Source organism: Neurospora tetrasperma (assembly GCF_000213175.1).
Source record: "Neurospora tetrasperma FGSC 2508 unplaced genomic scaffold NEUTE1scaffold_1, whole genome shotgun sequence".
NCBI lineage: Eukaryota > Fungi > Ascomycota > Sordariomycetes > Sordariales > Sordariaceae > Neurospora > Neurospora tetrasperma.
In genome coordinates this window covers 741225-755727 of record NW_009799099.1, presented here as the reverse complement: position 1 = coordinate 755727, position 14503 = coordinate 741225, and the positions used below count along the sequence as shown (strand labels likewise).

Genomic DNA, 14503 nt, shown 5'->3' with positions numbered 1-14503 from the left:
ATTTTTCTCCTCCCACGGCAAACAAAAGTTGTGTTGATACGACCTCCATGACTCAACATCCATCTTCAATTTACAATGAATGTCTGGTCGATTACAATGGCCTCCGTCTTCGGTGGTTGGAATCTGCACAACAAACGTGGCAATGGGGCGGCATTGACGATCCGACCCCTCCTGTGCTCCAGGTTCCTTTTGCTCGGGTTAAACAATGTGGACAAATAACGTGGGAGTTACATCGATCCCAAACGAGGAGGTTGTTGAAGACTGAGACATTGATGTAAGCTGCGCATATCTGCGGCACATCGCTTGTCCAAGGCCGCGGATAGACACAGCGCACCTATGCGCCGTCCCTTCGAGAATCTTGGACAACTTTTCTTTTTACCCACATCTCGAAAAATCCCCACCTGACCTCTTGTTAATGAAAATCCATTGGTCAATGGGTCAGACATAACCAGTGTCAGGACTTGGGAAAGAAAAAAGAATGACTCCGGTCCACGAGTGATCCCGGTCTTTGTTATCGGTCCCGTCCCGTATCTGGGCCTCGGGTCCCCCAACCCTCCGTCTCCATCTGTCTTTTCTCTCCCGTGGCGTTGCCGTCTCATGATAAAACCTTTTCCCCCCCCCATCTTGACATTTTTCCTCTCTCTATACCTTCTCTTCATACCATCCCAACTCCCGGTACCACTACGCCCCCAATAATTCAAAATGGTGTCTCATTCCGAATCCCCCAAGGAGGACCTTTCTGCCGTTGCCCTCGAGCACACCATCGACGAGGCCAACGCCCTCATCAACGGCACCTCCGATGTCCCCAAGATCCAGGAGCTTGATGCCTCCAAGCTCGTCGTCACCCTCGCCGACCCCAATGCCCGCCAGGTCCCCGACGAAGCTACTGCGAATGCTGCCTCCGAGACCATCTGCACCGACCACATGGTCACTGTCTCCTACAACGTCGAATCTGGCTGGGGCATCCCCGAGCTCAAGGCCTACGGCCCCATCTCCCTGATGCCCACGGCCTCCGTCCTTCACTACGCCACCGAGTGCTTCGAGGGTCTCAAGGTCTTCCGCGGCTTCGATGGCAAGCTCCGCCTCTTCCGCCCCAACCTGAACGCGAAGCGCCTGCTCATGTCCACCCTCCGTATCGCCCTCCCCGGCTTCGACCCTGTCGAGGTTGAGAAGCTCATCGCCAAGCTCGTTGCCGTCGATGGCGCCAAGTGGCTCCCCAAGGACCGCCCCGGCTCCTTCCTCTACATCCGCCCCGCTGTCATCGGCACCCAGCCCCAGCTCGGCGTCCAGGCCCCCAAGCAGGCCCTCCTCTTCATCACTGTTTCCTTCATGCCTCGCATGGACAGCCCCGCCGGTGGCATGCGCCTTCACACCAACCCCGAGGATATGATCCGCGCTTGGGTTGGCGGTTTCGGCTACGCCAAGGTCGGTGCCAACTACGGTCCTTCCCTCCTCGCTACCAACGAGGCCAGGGCCCGCGGCTTCCACCAGATCCTCTGGCTCTACGGTAAGGAGGCTTACTGCACTGAGGCTGGTGCTTCCAACTTCTTTATCGTCTGGCGCGCCAAGGAGTCCGAGGGTGGCAAGCTTCAGCTCCTGACTGCTCCTCTTGACGACAAGCTCATCCTTGACGGCGTTACCCGCCGCTCCGTCCTCGAGCTCGCCAAGGCCCGCCTTGCTGGCGAGGTCGAGGTTGTCGAGCGCCGCTACACCATCGATGAGGTCATCGAGGCTGACAAGGAGGGCCGCATTGTCGAGGCTTTCGCCGCCGGTACTGCTGTATGTTACTCGTCCCCCCCCCCCCCCATAGCTCATCTTTCCGCCCAAGCACGTACTAACTTTGCCGTTTACAGTTCTTCATCGCCCCTGTCTCCCAGATCCACCACCGCGGCACCGACGTCCACATCCCTCTCGGCGAGAACGACTCCGGCGTCTATACCACCAAGATCAAGTCCTGGATGAAGGACATCATGTACGGCAACGAGCAGCACGAGTGGGGTGTCGTCATCAACGAGGAGTAAGCCTGCCCAATACACCCACATAGCGATCTGATATCCCCCCCCCCTTTGGACCATCGACCCTAGCGAGCGAGGGATCTTCCAACTCCGGCCCCCCCTTACTGGATTCCTGGATTTTCTTTTTCTTTATCGCTGTGCAATGTCTCTTGTCATTTGATTGTTTTTGGAAACCAAGCGTTTGCTTTGCAAAAGAGTTGGGAAAAGAACAAGGATTATTCACACGACACTTGATACAAACAGGGATGAGGCTGTCGCTGGCCAAAAGAGGAAGAGAGAGCAGAATGAGGAGGCAAAGCGCGAGTAAACCTCGCTCGCTCCTCTTGCCTTTCATCGACCACTACAAAGAAGGACGACCGCCTATCTAGAGTGGAGGTTTAGAAGACTGAACAACAACAAAAACAAAACGTACGGATGACGGTACCTGGTATGCATAGCATTTATATATGCGAGTGCATGGAGCCATACACAAAAGAGGAATGTTTCTGCATTTCAAATGCATTTCAAATGCAGTTTAAAGAGCAAAAGCAAAAGCAAAAGCACCAAAAGCATGCAGGGAAGAAAAAGAGCGGCACGTTTGGGCGTTTTGGGTTTTCGACATATTCCCTGGAGGGGATGTTAAGTGTAGAGAGATTTCTTCGTCTTTTTTTTTTTTTTTAGAAGCGTCTGTATACCCGGAAGAACGAATAAAGTCAACAAAGATTAGCTCTGTCCCGTTTGTGAAAGATGTGTGGTGCAAGGACCTTTAATATGCAACTCGGCTGGGTAGGTAGGACAGGCAGTTAATCAATTACTTCCTTATCTACCTGTCTACCACCGGTTAAATAGACATGAGGTCGTTTTAAGGGTCAGTCAAACCTTACCTACCAAACCTTAGCAGTGCTAATGACAACGTGCAATCACAGCATCGCTTCCAGGTTACACAGAGACATGGACATAAGACGAAGTAACGGAACATGTAAATATAGACGCAACCAACGCTGTGAAAACCTGAAAATTCTGTAGATCTTTCCAACTCAATCTCGACGTCTCCGTATGTCTCTGCACATGCCCAGCTGATATCATCAAACAGAAAAAGAAAGAAACCAATTTCTTCTACATCCGTCTATATCTCTCTCTCTACCTACCCTCCACCACCACCACCTACCACATTTTGGTTTTTACCCACCTACAACTAATCATCACGCTCATGTCCCTTCCCACCCAACATACCCTCACTCGGCCCTCCGGCCCTCCTCCTCCTCTTCCCCCACACCTCCTGACACCAATCACTAATTCTATACCCCCAATGACCCGCCACCAGCGCACCACTGATGACATTGACGACCTTGATGATGAAAACCAAAAACGAGTCCCGTTCCTCCTCAATGTTCAGCAGAATCGGCTCAATGTCGTACTTGACAAAGATGCCCGGGATGATGCGCTCCGTGACTTCCTGCGACTGCTCCGTGACGGCGTACTGGTTCGTGACGATGGATTTGCCTGACGACGAGTAGACGGTGGGGACGACAGAAATAAAATACTGGAACTTGTGGAAGTTGGCGGAGGCGATGTTGACGGTTTGGTCGAGCGGGTTGACGAGGGAGGGGAGGAAAGGGCCGAAGGAGAGCTCGGAGATGATGTGGGAGAAGTTGAATGCTGTTTTTTTTGTGGTTATTGTTAGTAGTTGTTGTTATGGAAAATAAAGTTGGATGGGATTTGGGGGAGGGGGGGGAAAGGTAAAAAGAAAACAAACCAGAATGATCCAAATGCTGGCCAAACTCCATATATCCATGCCCTTTAGCCGTAATATGAAAGTCGCCCTGGACCTTATTCAACTCCAGACTTCCAAACACCCTACAGCTGTCCGGCGTCGCCCCCCACAACCGCGGCGTCCTCGCCCACTTGGCCTTCCGCCTGCCCAAAGAAACAATATCATGCACGTGCTCCTCCCCAAACCCTTCGTCATGCCCCTGCCCCTGCATGTACCCCTCCCCCGTAACCACCTTGCCCTGGGCGTCCCGTCCCAGCTTGTGAATCCCCTTGTTGTCGACCCAGTGCTGCCACACCGTCGGGTCGCGATGGAGCCTCGAGGCGGCCAGGATGCGGTCGCCCGCCGCGTCTTGCACGTTGATGTGGATGTCTTGGCACTTCATCTTCACGACAATGTCGAGGTTGATGTCGAGGGCGTGGGAGACGCCCTTTTCGACGGCAAAGGTGTGCGATTCCGAGCCGCGCCACCAGCGGGAGGCTTCGGACCAGAAGAGGATGAAGGAGACGAGGGCGACGAAGACGGTCCATTTGCCGCCGGCGGTGGTGCGGGTTACGTATTGGGGTTTGGATTTGGCTGTGTAGTAAGTAGGACTTTCATGTTAGTGATTTGAAGATGTATGAAAGCGCATTGAACGTAGGAAGGAGGGGAGGGACGTACGGAAAGCGTCAAAGGCGCTGACTATGCTCCCCTTGGCGCCAAAGGCGTCTTCGTCTAGGTGACGCTTCTCGTCGTAGCCGTTCATCTTTACGTATATGTGTTTGTGTATCGTAATCGGAGTTGCGAAAAGGTATGTCTGGTCTGGTTTCGTATGTTGGATGCGATTCAGCACTGCAATCCGTCCCGGTGTTGTTGGTCTCCCCTTCTTCCTCTGCCACTTGTCAGGGCGGCGGCAACCCAAGCTGTCGGTTGGTGGTGACAGTGACCACTGTTTTCCGTTTTTGGAATTTTTTTTTTTTCGATTCCAATCTCCAGCGGATTTCTGATCCTGAGCTAGTACCGCATTGGCGTTTTATCGAAAAGTAATTTGTCGTCGAGACCCCGATGGTGTAGTTCCGGAAGGACACAGCCGGCTACTGCTGCAGGTAGCTCTTGTCCTTTGGGGGAAATTGCGAATGCGCCCACTCAGCTAATTCGTCATCCGGTTCGCGAGGATTGGCTCGGTTGGACTAAACAAATCCACTCCCTGCTGTGGAAAGAAAGATGATGATGAATATTCAAGCTATGTACACCAAGCACTAAAGAAAGAAGAAAGAAGTTCTATGGAAAAAGGGTGGTGATCCTGGCGGCTGAAAGACACCGGGCGTTCGTTCCCTTGCATGGATGCCATTCGGAGGACATTCATCGATGAGGACAAGTGGACGTTGGTCCCCGCGAACCGATCCGCCGTGACTTGGCGTTTGGCCGTAGATCCCTGTGTGCCTGACAGGGGCCTGTTACGGGAACTAGGCTGGAATTAGCTCGAGCATGCGCATGGCTGGTGGGAACCCGTTTGCCATACTTAACCCTGACCCTGACAGACCTGTCTTGCTTTACCCCTGAATCGTCCTCCTTTGCGTGCAAGTCGTCAACAACATCACTCCGTTACCGTTACATGACATTTTGTCTGGCGCTCGTAACAACTTCTTCGCCGGCATATGAAGGGAATCCAGGATATTATTTGAGGGTCTTTACGTGCTTGTTCGCATGTCCAGTTCTCTAGACCCCTTGTTTTGTCCGGTTGTCTTTCATTGAATTTCCGAGCATATATCACGGTGCTGGTTACGATCTCTATGTATCTTTACGTGCTTTCAACGACTCCTATCACGGCAGTAATCCGTTTTCAAACCCGTCTCCCTTTTTGAATGTTATGACTCCGTAACTGTCTGTCCTTCTCATGTACCTCATAACATTGTTGGCCGTTCAAGGCTTGGTCTCTGATGTATTGGCTTTGTGTCCATGTTGTTCAAGGAAGTCCGGACTTTATGGATACGAGGTGTGGGCGTGGTATGTTTTTAAAACACTCCCATGGAAATTTACTTGGTTTAAATCTCTTGGTCAACATATCCAAGCGCTTTTGTACCTATCCAGTTAGCCCCCCGTTTTGATGAAGATGACCTAGCCCTATCTCCAGTGTGCTATCTTAGATACCCTTGATGATATTGGTGAGTGTTCACATCTACATTTTATTTTATGGGCGTTTAAGATTGTTGGAACAGCTGTGATCAGGATCACATCGCAATCTATCAACAAGAAAAAAACAAGTCCTAGACTGTATCTGCATCTTGTAGAAGACGTCACGTTAGAACAGAAAAATAGAAGTCAGATAGAGAGCTTGAGCATGTATTATACTTCATGTATTCTATGTATGATACCATACATTTTGACCTGTTAACCTTTTACTCCTCTCTACTCGCTTGGAGAGACACAATTTTAGGGAATTTCATCCTTTGTCGTTCGCGATGACAAACAAGAACAAGAAACGATCTGGCAGACCGCCGCGCGGTCAACCATTTGACTGGATTGTTACTACTAAATGATGGAGAGCTTACCTCGTTGACAGGCCGAGATGTGGTACTTCTCATTGCCGTGAATCCCAGTGGGATAATGACTAGGAAACTCCTCATGCCCATTGCGGTGACCACAAACATATTCATTGCACCTACCCGATAGCTCCTTGACTAAATCCCGAAAATCTTTTGACGGGAGTTCTAGCCTTTCTCGTCTCCTGGATGGATTTACGAGAAGATAACCGGAGGCAACTTCCTTTGACATCCCGCTATCAATGCAGCGCGCTCACCGGGCCCCTTCTCCTCGAACAAATATCAACCTTCATCCCTCCTGCAGCTCAATCTGGAAGTTACTTCCCCACCAGCCATCGAAACACTCCCGCTCAGCTGGGAATCCGGCATCTTCCCGTCTTCAGCTCCGTAACTCCTACGACAAGCAGTACCCGCCAAGAAGGTTTCCCCGCCATACCTGAAGGTACCGCTTGCTCTACTTATCCTTTCGAACCGCGGAAGGGCTCCGTGAGTACTTTCTCATCCCCCAATTACGCAAGCAAACATACTCAAGAGGGGAAGGCACGACGTACCTGGACCCGCTCACTCCACTACCTTCCCATTCTTCCTACCTTCACCCAAGGTTTGTGTCAGATTTTCTTTCTCGGAAAGTTGCCAAGCATCTGGCCACACTTCTCTCTCCTTCCATCGGTGTCTTGTCTCTCTCCCACGAAGCCAGTACCTAAAACCGGCAATCTCTTCCTCGATCTGTCTCAGCTGGCTCGTCGTCGAATAGTCACCATCCGGTAGCATACCCAACAGCGTACACTCTACACACTTCCAAGGGTGGACGCGTCCAGAGAACACGTATAATACTCGGTAGGTATATTGACAGGAGCGCTCATCTTTCCGCATTACTAACAAGTGATGACTAGCATTGCGCTATCCAGTCCAGGCGGCCCTAGTCGCGGATCTAACATGACGGACCGCGACAAGAGTGGCCAATCGGCCGCCGACGAAGAGGAGCAGAGGAGAAAAGCCATTCTGGCAAAGGCCATGATGGATGATCTCGGCACTGCTCGTGTCGAAAACCTGCCGTTGGAGGATGTTGACCTCCCTCCTCGTCATGGTCGTCATGATGGCCGGGGACACTCCCGTCTTACGATGCCTCGGCCTGCTCCCGCCGTGTCTGATATCTGGGCAGAGGCCCAACGACAGGGCGTTTTCAACGATGATGACGCTATTGCTGTGCGAGAACTTGATGATCTTGGAGGCGGAAGAATCTACGCCACCCGCCAGCAGGAAGTCAGCGCTTTGGCTAGCCGCCTCGTTCGTGGCGTCAGAGATCAGTACGTATCCATCCATTCCGAACACTGGATGTATGCTTGTGTTTTGTGTTAAATCTTCGACTGACCTTGCCCTGATAGTGCTCAAAAAGTATTGAACCCCGAGCTGGACAGCCGCCTTGCTAAACAATACCATGGCCGCGGACGCGAGATACCGCCAAGCAGAAAAATCAACATTGGCAAAGACATGAAAACATCCACTCTCGGTGTCCTTCATCACGCATCTCAGCCGGTTAGGCAATTCCCCCCTAATTACCGCCCATCTTCTACATCACCCCGTCCATTGACTTCCACAAAGCCCCTTCAACAAGTCTCTTCCAGTCAAGGACTTTCGTCTTCCCGGGTTCGAGTTGCATCTTGTGCATCTTCTACCCCGCCTTTCAAAGAGACCTGTCGGACTACTTCGGTCCATTCTACTCGTCACGCAACTATCAGTCAAGGACCCCGTCATCCACCTGTCAACCAGGCTCAAACACAGCCTGGCCTAGCTACCGCGTCTACTGATTCACGCCAAAGCTCTGCGAGGATCCGGCAACCGTCTACGCCTACCACTCAAGGCCCAGCAAGTCAGCAACTCCTGACTTTGGGCAATGAGCATAATGTTCCCCCTTCGGAGAATGAATCTTCTCCACTTTCGCCAGAGCTGTCTAATGTTCTCTTCAAATGCGAAGTTGACTTTCCTAATTCAACACGTCTACCTAACAGAACGCTTGTACCCTCCATGGTTTATCTCTCTGCGGCCGGAAAACCCCATTTGGGGTTCTTCACACTGACTTGCGAAGGCAAGCAGGTCTGCCAGTCGCCTATCTCTCAATACTACCATCATACTATTGACTCTGGATCGCGACAACTGATAATTATTTTCAGAGGCCAAGAGGGTTATACTAGCAGTCACATAGTCAACTTCATGGCGTATATGGACGCGGAAGATTTTCACAGGACACTCGCCTGTCTCCGTGCTGGCAAATATCTGGACCAGGTCAACGACAACTCCAGGCAGATGTTGGAGGCTACCATTCAAGAGGCAGCTCCAACTACCGGGGAGGCATCCCCCACGCCGACTCCTCGGAAACCCGTGTCTCAAGCTCGAGCGGAACAAGCAATCACGACAGATTTTGACACGGTCTCAAGACAACCATATGCACCAAATTCAACCACAACCCAACGTGCAGAGAACCAGGAGATACTGGTTGATACGCTTATTGACTTGGACACTTTGGATGACGCTCCATCGACAGTCCAGCCACAGTATGCTCAATCTGAAGCTGCGGAGCTACTCTCTACTCTTGATCCGTTTGACTATGAGCTTGAATATGTCGACGATCAGCTTCAGCTCCAGCAAGCGCAACCTGGAGTCACGGAACATAACTATGGGCTTGATATTGTCAAGCAGGAGTTTGTTGATACATACCGATTACTGTTGCAGAACATGATTAAGGTATTGGGTGAAATGCCGAGCAACAGGACAAATCGCGGTGCTTCTACGATGATTGAAGGACTCCAGACATTTGTGACGAATCAAGCAATGACTGATGAATGCGGTCTCGATGAATCAACCAAAAGAGAGCTTCTGAAGGAGGTCTGGGGCGACTCTCAACCTGTGGATACCGACGATGTTACCAACGACATTCAATCAGCTCCCAATTCTCTGCCAGATCGCCCGGAAACTCCCAGACCTCCCCCCCAGACCGCAAAAACCACTTCTCGTGAGACTACTAGAGCACACTCCCCTGTGGCCGCTACGCATACTCGCCGCCATGTATACCAACTTCCGTTCCTTGTGTCCCTTTACGACAACCGTTTGCAGCCTCCCCACTGGCTCAGTGAGCTGGGTTTTATGCCCGCATTCTCTAGAAGGAACCAGCCCCCCTCGACTTGTCAGAGCTTGGAAGCTACGCTTACAGCCACGAGGCCTGCCACTCCGCTTCCAGCGGCTACAATTCTGGCTCCTGATTTTACCAGGAGCAGAGCCAATCACGCCTGGGTGATGGCAACAGAGGCCTCAGAGACCGTAGAGCCTACGCCCATCATAACTTTCGAGTCAACGACTCAAGGTGTGCAAGCAGAGACCCAGGTATCACAGATCAGAGAGCCTACATCGGTAGTTCCCAATGAGACAACTGCGAGTCTATCCCATGAAGAGCACGTAAATGCAGATATCTGCAGTGAACCCGAGCTCATCTCTTTGGTCACTCCGAAGCCACCAAGGCCTCCACCAACACAGATGAATGTTCGTGGCCTTCGAAACTCATTGTGGGCTAGACCTGATGATCGTCTTGAGACCGAAGGAGTCTTTACAGGTCCTCAATTCTTGACTAGTGCCACCCTTCGAGCGCGAGCGCAACTTGATCCACAGGCCCCAGTCAGTGCTACTCCTGCCGAGTTGGCGGAAATGTTCTCTGGTAGGCCCTCTACTCAGAGTATTGAGCATGTCACTCCTCACATTGCACCTGGTGTGCAAAACGATGGACCCATTTCAGTGTCTAATCACCGGCCCGCCACCCCCGCCGACAATACTTCAAATGTTGGAGGACCGGCTCCTCAGGATCGAACACCTCTTTCAACCCAGCGTGTCGTTAACACACCTATTCAGCAGCCAAGCTCCGTCATCACACCGCCTGCTCAATCGCAGTATCCGGTCATCTCTAGCAGTCTTTCCAACCATAGCCTGGCTAGCTCAGGGTATGCGACTAGTTCGATGCCAGAGAGTTCCTCCAAACCAGGTCCTCCTCAACCCGAGCAATCTGCTTCTTCTAGAAGCTCCACCAACCCTGGTTTAGCTGGGTCTAGGTTTGCTAGCAGTTCGGCACCGGAAAACTCTAATGGTACCGACTTGCCCGTTGTTCAAGCCCAATCGCCGGCTCCTGTTTTCGAGGCCCAACCGACGGCTCTCGCTCCTAGACCTATCAACCGCGGCTTGGCCGGATCGAGATTTGCTTCTGGCAAGGTGCTATCCAGCTCTGGTATCTTTACGGGTCACTACGCTCGAACGCAGCCACATTGAGATTTGGCAGTCCAAGGGTATATCGAGAAGTACGGGAACCGCGATGATTCGACATATGAGAAACCCATACTTGACAATATCCTGAAAACGCGGCGAAGGGGAAGGCAACAAACAATTCATGGATGGAATATTGGAACTAGGTTTATTTCATTTCCTTTTTTATTTTGCTGCTTTAACGTCATAATGCAAGCGATATGAGAGGATGGTAGTATGACATGACATAGATGAAGCAGTGTGGAAGGGGGAAGAATTTAGAATGCGTAAAGAACCACAAAATAGCTTACATGGATCAAAATCCAAACATATGGCGGACAATGTAGAATAATGTAATTATTAGACTTCAACTGCTATCCCAAATGCTTGTGAGGTGCTTTTGGTGACAGGGAAATGATTGAGTCGGAGGTTGTGCGAGTGGGAGAACTTGTGAGCGGCAAAGGTCAGCACCGTATCATCAGAACGCAAGTAAAGAAGCCCATTGCAAATTGAGAACATCTTGGTTTTGTTCTTGGAGGACGGAGAGGAAGGGATGGAGAGGAAGCAAACATGGTATTGTAGCGGATGCACACCTGGCTCCCATCGATATGAACACCAGTGTCACTCCCACCCCAACGCAGACTTTGATCACTCAAAAGCACATACAACGACACGCCAGTTTCTTGTCCTAAACCCATGGTATCAATCGCTCCAGATATAAAGTGTAACTATTTCTTTTAGTCCCTCTTTCCACTTCCCAAACGTTTTCGTCACCCACCACTTCCATCCCCACCACCATTTCCATTTCCACCTCCACTCCCACCCCCAGACCCATTCCCAGACCCCAAACCTCCCATCCCCGCCGTAGTCCCCAGAAAGAAATCCAGCCCATCCGAGTCACTCCCCGGCCCTCCACCACCCCCCAGCAGCATTTCATTTTCCGCCAACTGCTCTAGCAGACTCAAAAAGGGGTCCTTCTCTTCTGTCCCAGTGCTACTACCCATGTCACTCTTCGGCGTTGGCTTGTTGTCGCCGGTACTACCAGCACCGGCCGGGTTCTGATGAGTGTCATCGTCTGGGTTCCATAGTAGTTGTGATGGGCTGGAGAAGGCGTTGGTTGGGAGGTCGCCGAACATTGGGTCGAAGTGGTGGTGGTTGGTGCTGGGGGTGGAGGGGCGTTGTTGTTGTTGGACTTGGAGGTTGGAAAAGTTTAGTTGTTGGGGGCTGCTGAAAGGGGAGTTTGGAAGGTTGGGGGAGAAGGAGGAGATGCCTTGGCCTAGGGTTATGGAGTGGGAGCGCGGGTGGGTGTTGGAGGAGGGGGTGAGGGAGGAGAAGTTATTGATTGATGAGGAGGTTGTGTGTGAGGGCGCGATGTTGGTGTGAATTGGGGAGCCTAGTAGCATGGAGTGGAACTGTGCTCGTTCGTGTTGGATGTCATGTTGTTGTGCTAATGATGGAGTGTGAGGTATTCCCCCGGGGGATGGGTGAAGGCCGCCCAAGGAGGACAAGGGGAATGTTGCCGTGTGGGGGTGGGATGGTGTGGGAAGGCCGGTGCTGAAGTTCCCGTTTCCGCTGATGGATAGTAGACTCTTGATATCTGGCCGTTTTCTCCCCGAAGGTGCGGTATTCTTCCTCTTTAGATTCGGTCTGTTGAGCGCCGACTCACCAGCGCCATTGCCGGCCAGACGAGGCGCATACAAGTCGTGCCCAGGATATGTGTCAGTCGTAAAGTCCACTATCACGTCGACCAGACTCAAGTTGGCCGCATCAAAACTGAATGACTGTCCTCCTGAACCACCGATGTTGGCATATCGATCGAAGAAATCTTCCAAATGGAAGACTGGAGAGTATCGGATCGAATTGTTGGCAACACTCTTGACAAGCTCCGCGTGAGCATCGTATATACTCTGTAGTGTTTCGCGCTGATGCTGTACACTGGCCCACGAATACCGCAGTTCGCTCAGCTGTTGCATTTCCCGAGATAGAAGCTCCGGCGAAGAGCTGAACACATTCATTTCTCCCGTTATCCCATGTCTGCTGTAGTGGACGCCATGGACATGTACCGTTCCAGCCGTACATACACAGTAGCCAACAAACGCTGGCCACTCGATAGACGCCATCCGTTTTCCGAGTTCCACGAGTTCGGCAATGGCGTTGGCGTGTAGAAAACACATGTTGGTGGCCTCAATTTGCCAAGATTGATGCTGTCCTGATCCAGCCAGTTCGGAGAGGTCAATCGGAAGAAAGGGTCGGTATATCAGACAATGAACCAAATGGTAAATGAGTTTGCTCAGAACGAGCACGGTTGAGTCTGTGTGACCGAACAAGGAATGTAGGCTGGAAAATGCATCTTCTGTCCCAGAAGCCCAGACATCAAGGTCCTTTCGGATCTTTGACAGGTTGGAGAGCGAGTGCCATGGAAAGTGCGAATCGCCTTTAGCTCCTCCAGATGCCAGATATTGATTCGTAGCACCGAGAATTCGGGCAATATCGATAAGCAATCCGTTGCTTCCTTGCGATCTCTTCCCACTCCCATAGAAGTATTGCGAATTCGAACCACTCTGGAAGAAGTCCCCTTCAACGGGCAACGCTGCTGGACTGAGGGACCAACTCGGGAGCCTCAACAAAATTGTATTGTCCCTAATCAGAGATGGCCTCTTTGAACCGGAGACCATGAACCTGTCGAGTAAGTAGCAGCTCCAGAACAGTCGTCTTCGCGTTTCTCGTTCGATAGGGGTAACTCGGGCATCGATGTCCATTTCACGGTGGAGCTCTAGAGCCATGGCCATTCCTACAGCGTTTGCTAGTACAAGTTAGCTTTAGAGGAGGGCACGTGTGCTTGATGTAGAATCATACTCAGAAGCATATATGCCTTTTTCCCTTTCCCTGCGGCGGTAAAGGCCGTTATCAATAGTAACAAGGCCTGCAGAGCATCCACACTCGGTTCATCCGTGTCTAACTCTGACCTGGAACGAGCGGCGTAGTCTTCGCTGAGCTTGATCGCGGATTGGTATCCTTTTGGGTGAGGTGTATACCTTGCGGCCACAGCACAAACAGCATGTAACAGATAGTTTGTGACTTGGTGCAGCTGAAGACGTTGGCGGAATGTCGACTCGTCAAGTATGTGGAAAGGCTTGGCGTGAAAGCGAGTGAAGTATGTGTCGTACAAAACGGTCGGCTGGACTTCTGGCATTGATATCGATTGCTGCTCGACATTCTGTGCCCTTGCTCTGTTTGTTAGCCGCCATTGATCCTCACTCGGAGCTCTACATTGCACTCACTGACTAGGAGATTGGTGAAGCTCTTTAGAATCGTGTGGTCGAGGAGAGTCCAGCGGGCCATCCTTTGGGATTTGTTCCCTTTGGTTCGTACTGGTGCTAGTTGACGTTGTGGGAGACAAAGAATCGGCTACAACGTAGGGTGTCTCTGGGACTGCTGGCGTTTCTGACTCCCCCTTTTCCTTTAATTTTGCTTCCAAGCCATCCACTCGCTTCAGTAATGCCTCCAAGACATCGGTCTTTGGGCCCCTCTTCTTGGGTACAGCGTCTATGATGAAAATTACCTGTCAGCGTTCTCTGCTCGGCCTTTTAGGTCTCATGACCTTCAGGAGCCGCGGATGGGGCAAATATTTGGGTATGACAACGCACCATAGATGCATGGACATTGGAAGATTTGACAGGCTTCACAGGCCGGTCGAAGGCGGTTGCATTTGATCTGTGAAACCCGGCCCGGTTAGCTTGGTTGTGTTCCCAGGCTACTGAGCACGTGCGGAGGGGGCCTATATACCTTGCGTTTTCGACATGACTTGCAGTTCATGGATTCACGTGGCTCATTGCTGAGTCGGCGGGCAGGCAACCGCTCAATGCCAATCTGGGGACGAGGAAGAGACATGGCTCCTGGACGAAGTGTGGGAAAAGTGGTGACGGTCCCGGCAT

At 51.6% G+C, this 14503-nt stretch overlaps 4 protein-coding genes across 4 annotated transcripts; 2 read left to right on the top strand and 2 right to left on the bottom strand.

Moving 5' to 3' along the window:
• Positions 1-656: 656 nt before the first annotated feature.
• NEUTE1DRAFT_56468 (uncharacterized protein) lies at positions 657-2293 on the top strand (the record flags this gene model as incomplete). The annotated part of the gene is made up of 2 exons (XM_009848925.1): positions 657-1779; positions 1854-2293. 2 exons carry the CDS (start codon positions 703-705, stop codon positions 2019-2021), a joined length of 1245 nt encoding a protein of 414 aa, XP_009847227.1.
• Positions 2294-2954: 661 nt separating this feature from the next.
• Positions 2955-4510, bottom strand: NEUTE1DRAFT_56465 (uncharacterized protein; the record flags this gene model as incomplete). The annotated part of the gene is made up of 3 exons (XM_009848924.1): positions 2955-3653; positions 3751-4341; positions 4426-4510. The coding sequence occupies 3 exons, from the start codon at positions 4508-4510 to the stop codon at positions 3190-3192; spliced, it is 1140 nt and encodes a 379-aa protein (XP_009847226.1).
• A 2713-nt stretch (positions 4511-7223) lies between these two features.
• On the top strand, positions 7224-10595 carry NEUTE1DRAFT_35154 (suppressor of ascus dominance 2; the record flags this gene model as incomplete). Its single annotated transcript, XM_009848789.1, has 2 exons — positions 7224-7594; positions 7673-10595. 2 exons carry the CDS (start codon positions 7224-7226, stop codon positions 10593-10595), a joined length of 3294 nt encoding a protein of 1097 aa, XP_009847091.1.
• A 528-nt stretch (positions 10596-11123) lies between these two features.
• NEUTE1DRAFT_119478 (uncharacterized protein) lies at positions 11124-13910 on the bottom strand (the record flags this gene model as incomplete). The annotated part of the gene is made up of 3 exons (XM_009849284.1): positions 11124-13359; positions 13425-13792; positions 13850-13910. 2 exons carry the CDS (start codon positions 13759-13761, stop codon positions 11339-11341), a joined length of 2358 nt encoding a protein of 785 aa, XP_009847586.1.
• Between the last annotated feature and the right edge of the window lie 593 nt (positions 13911-14503).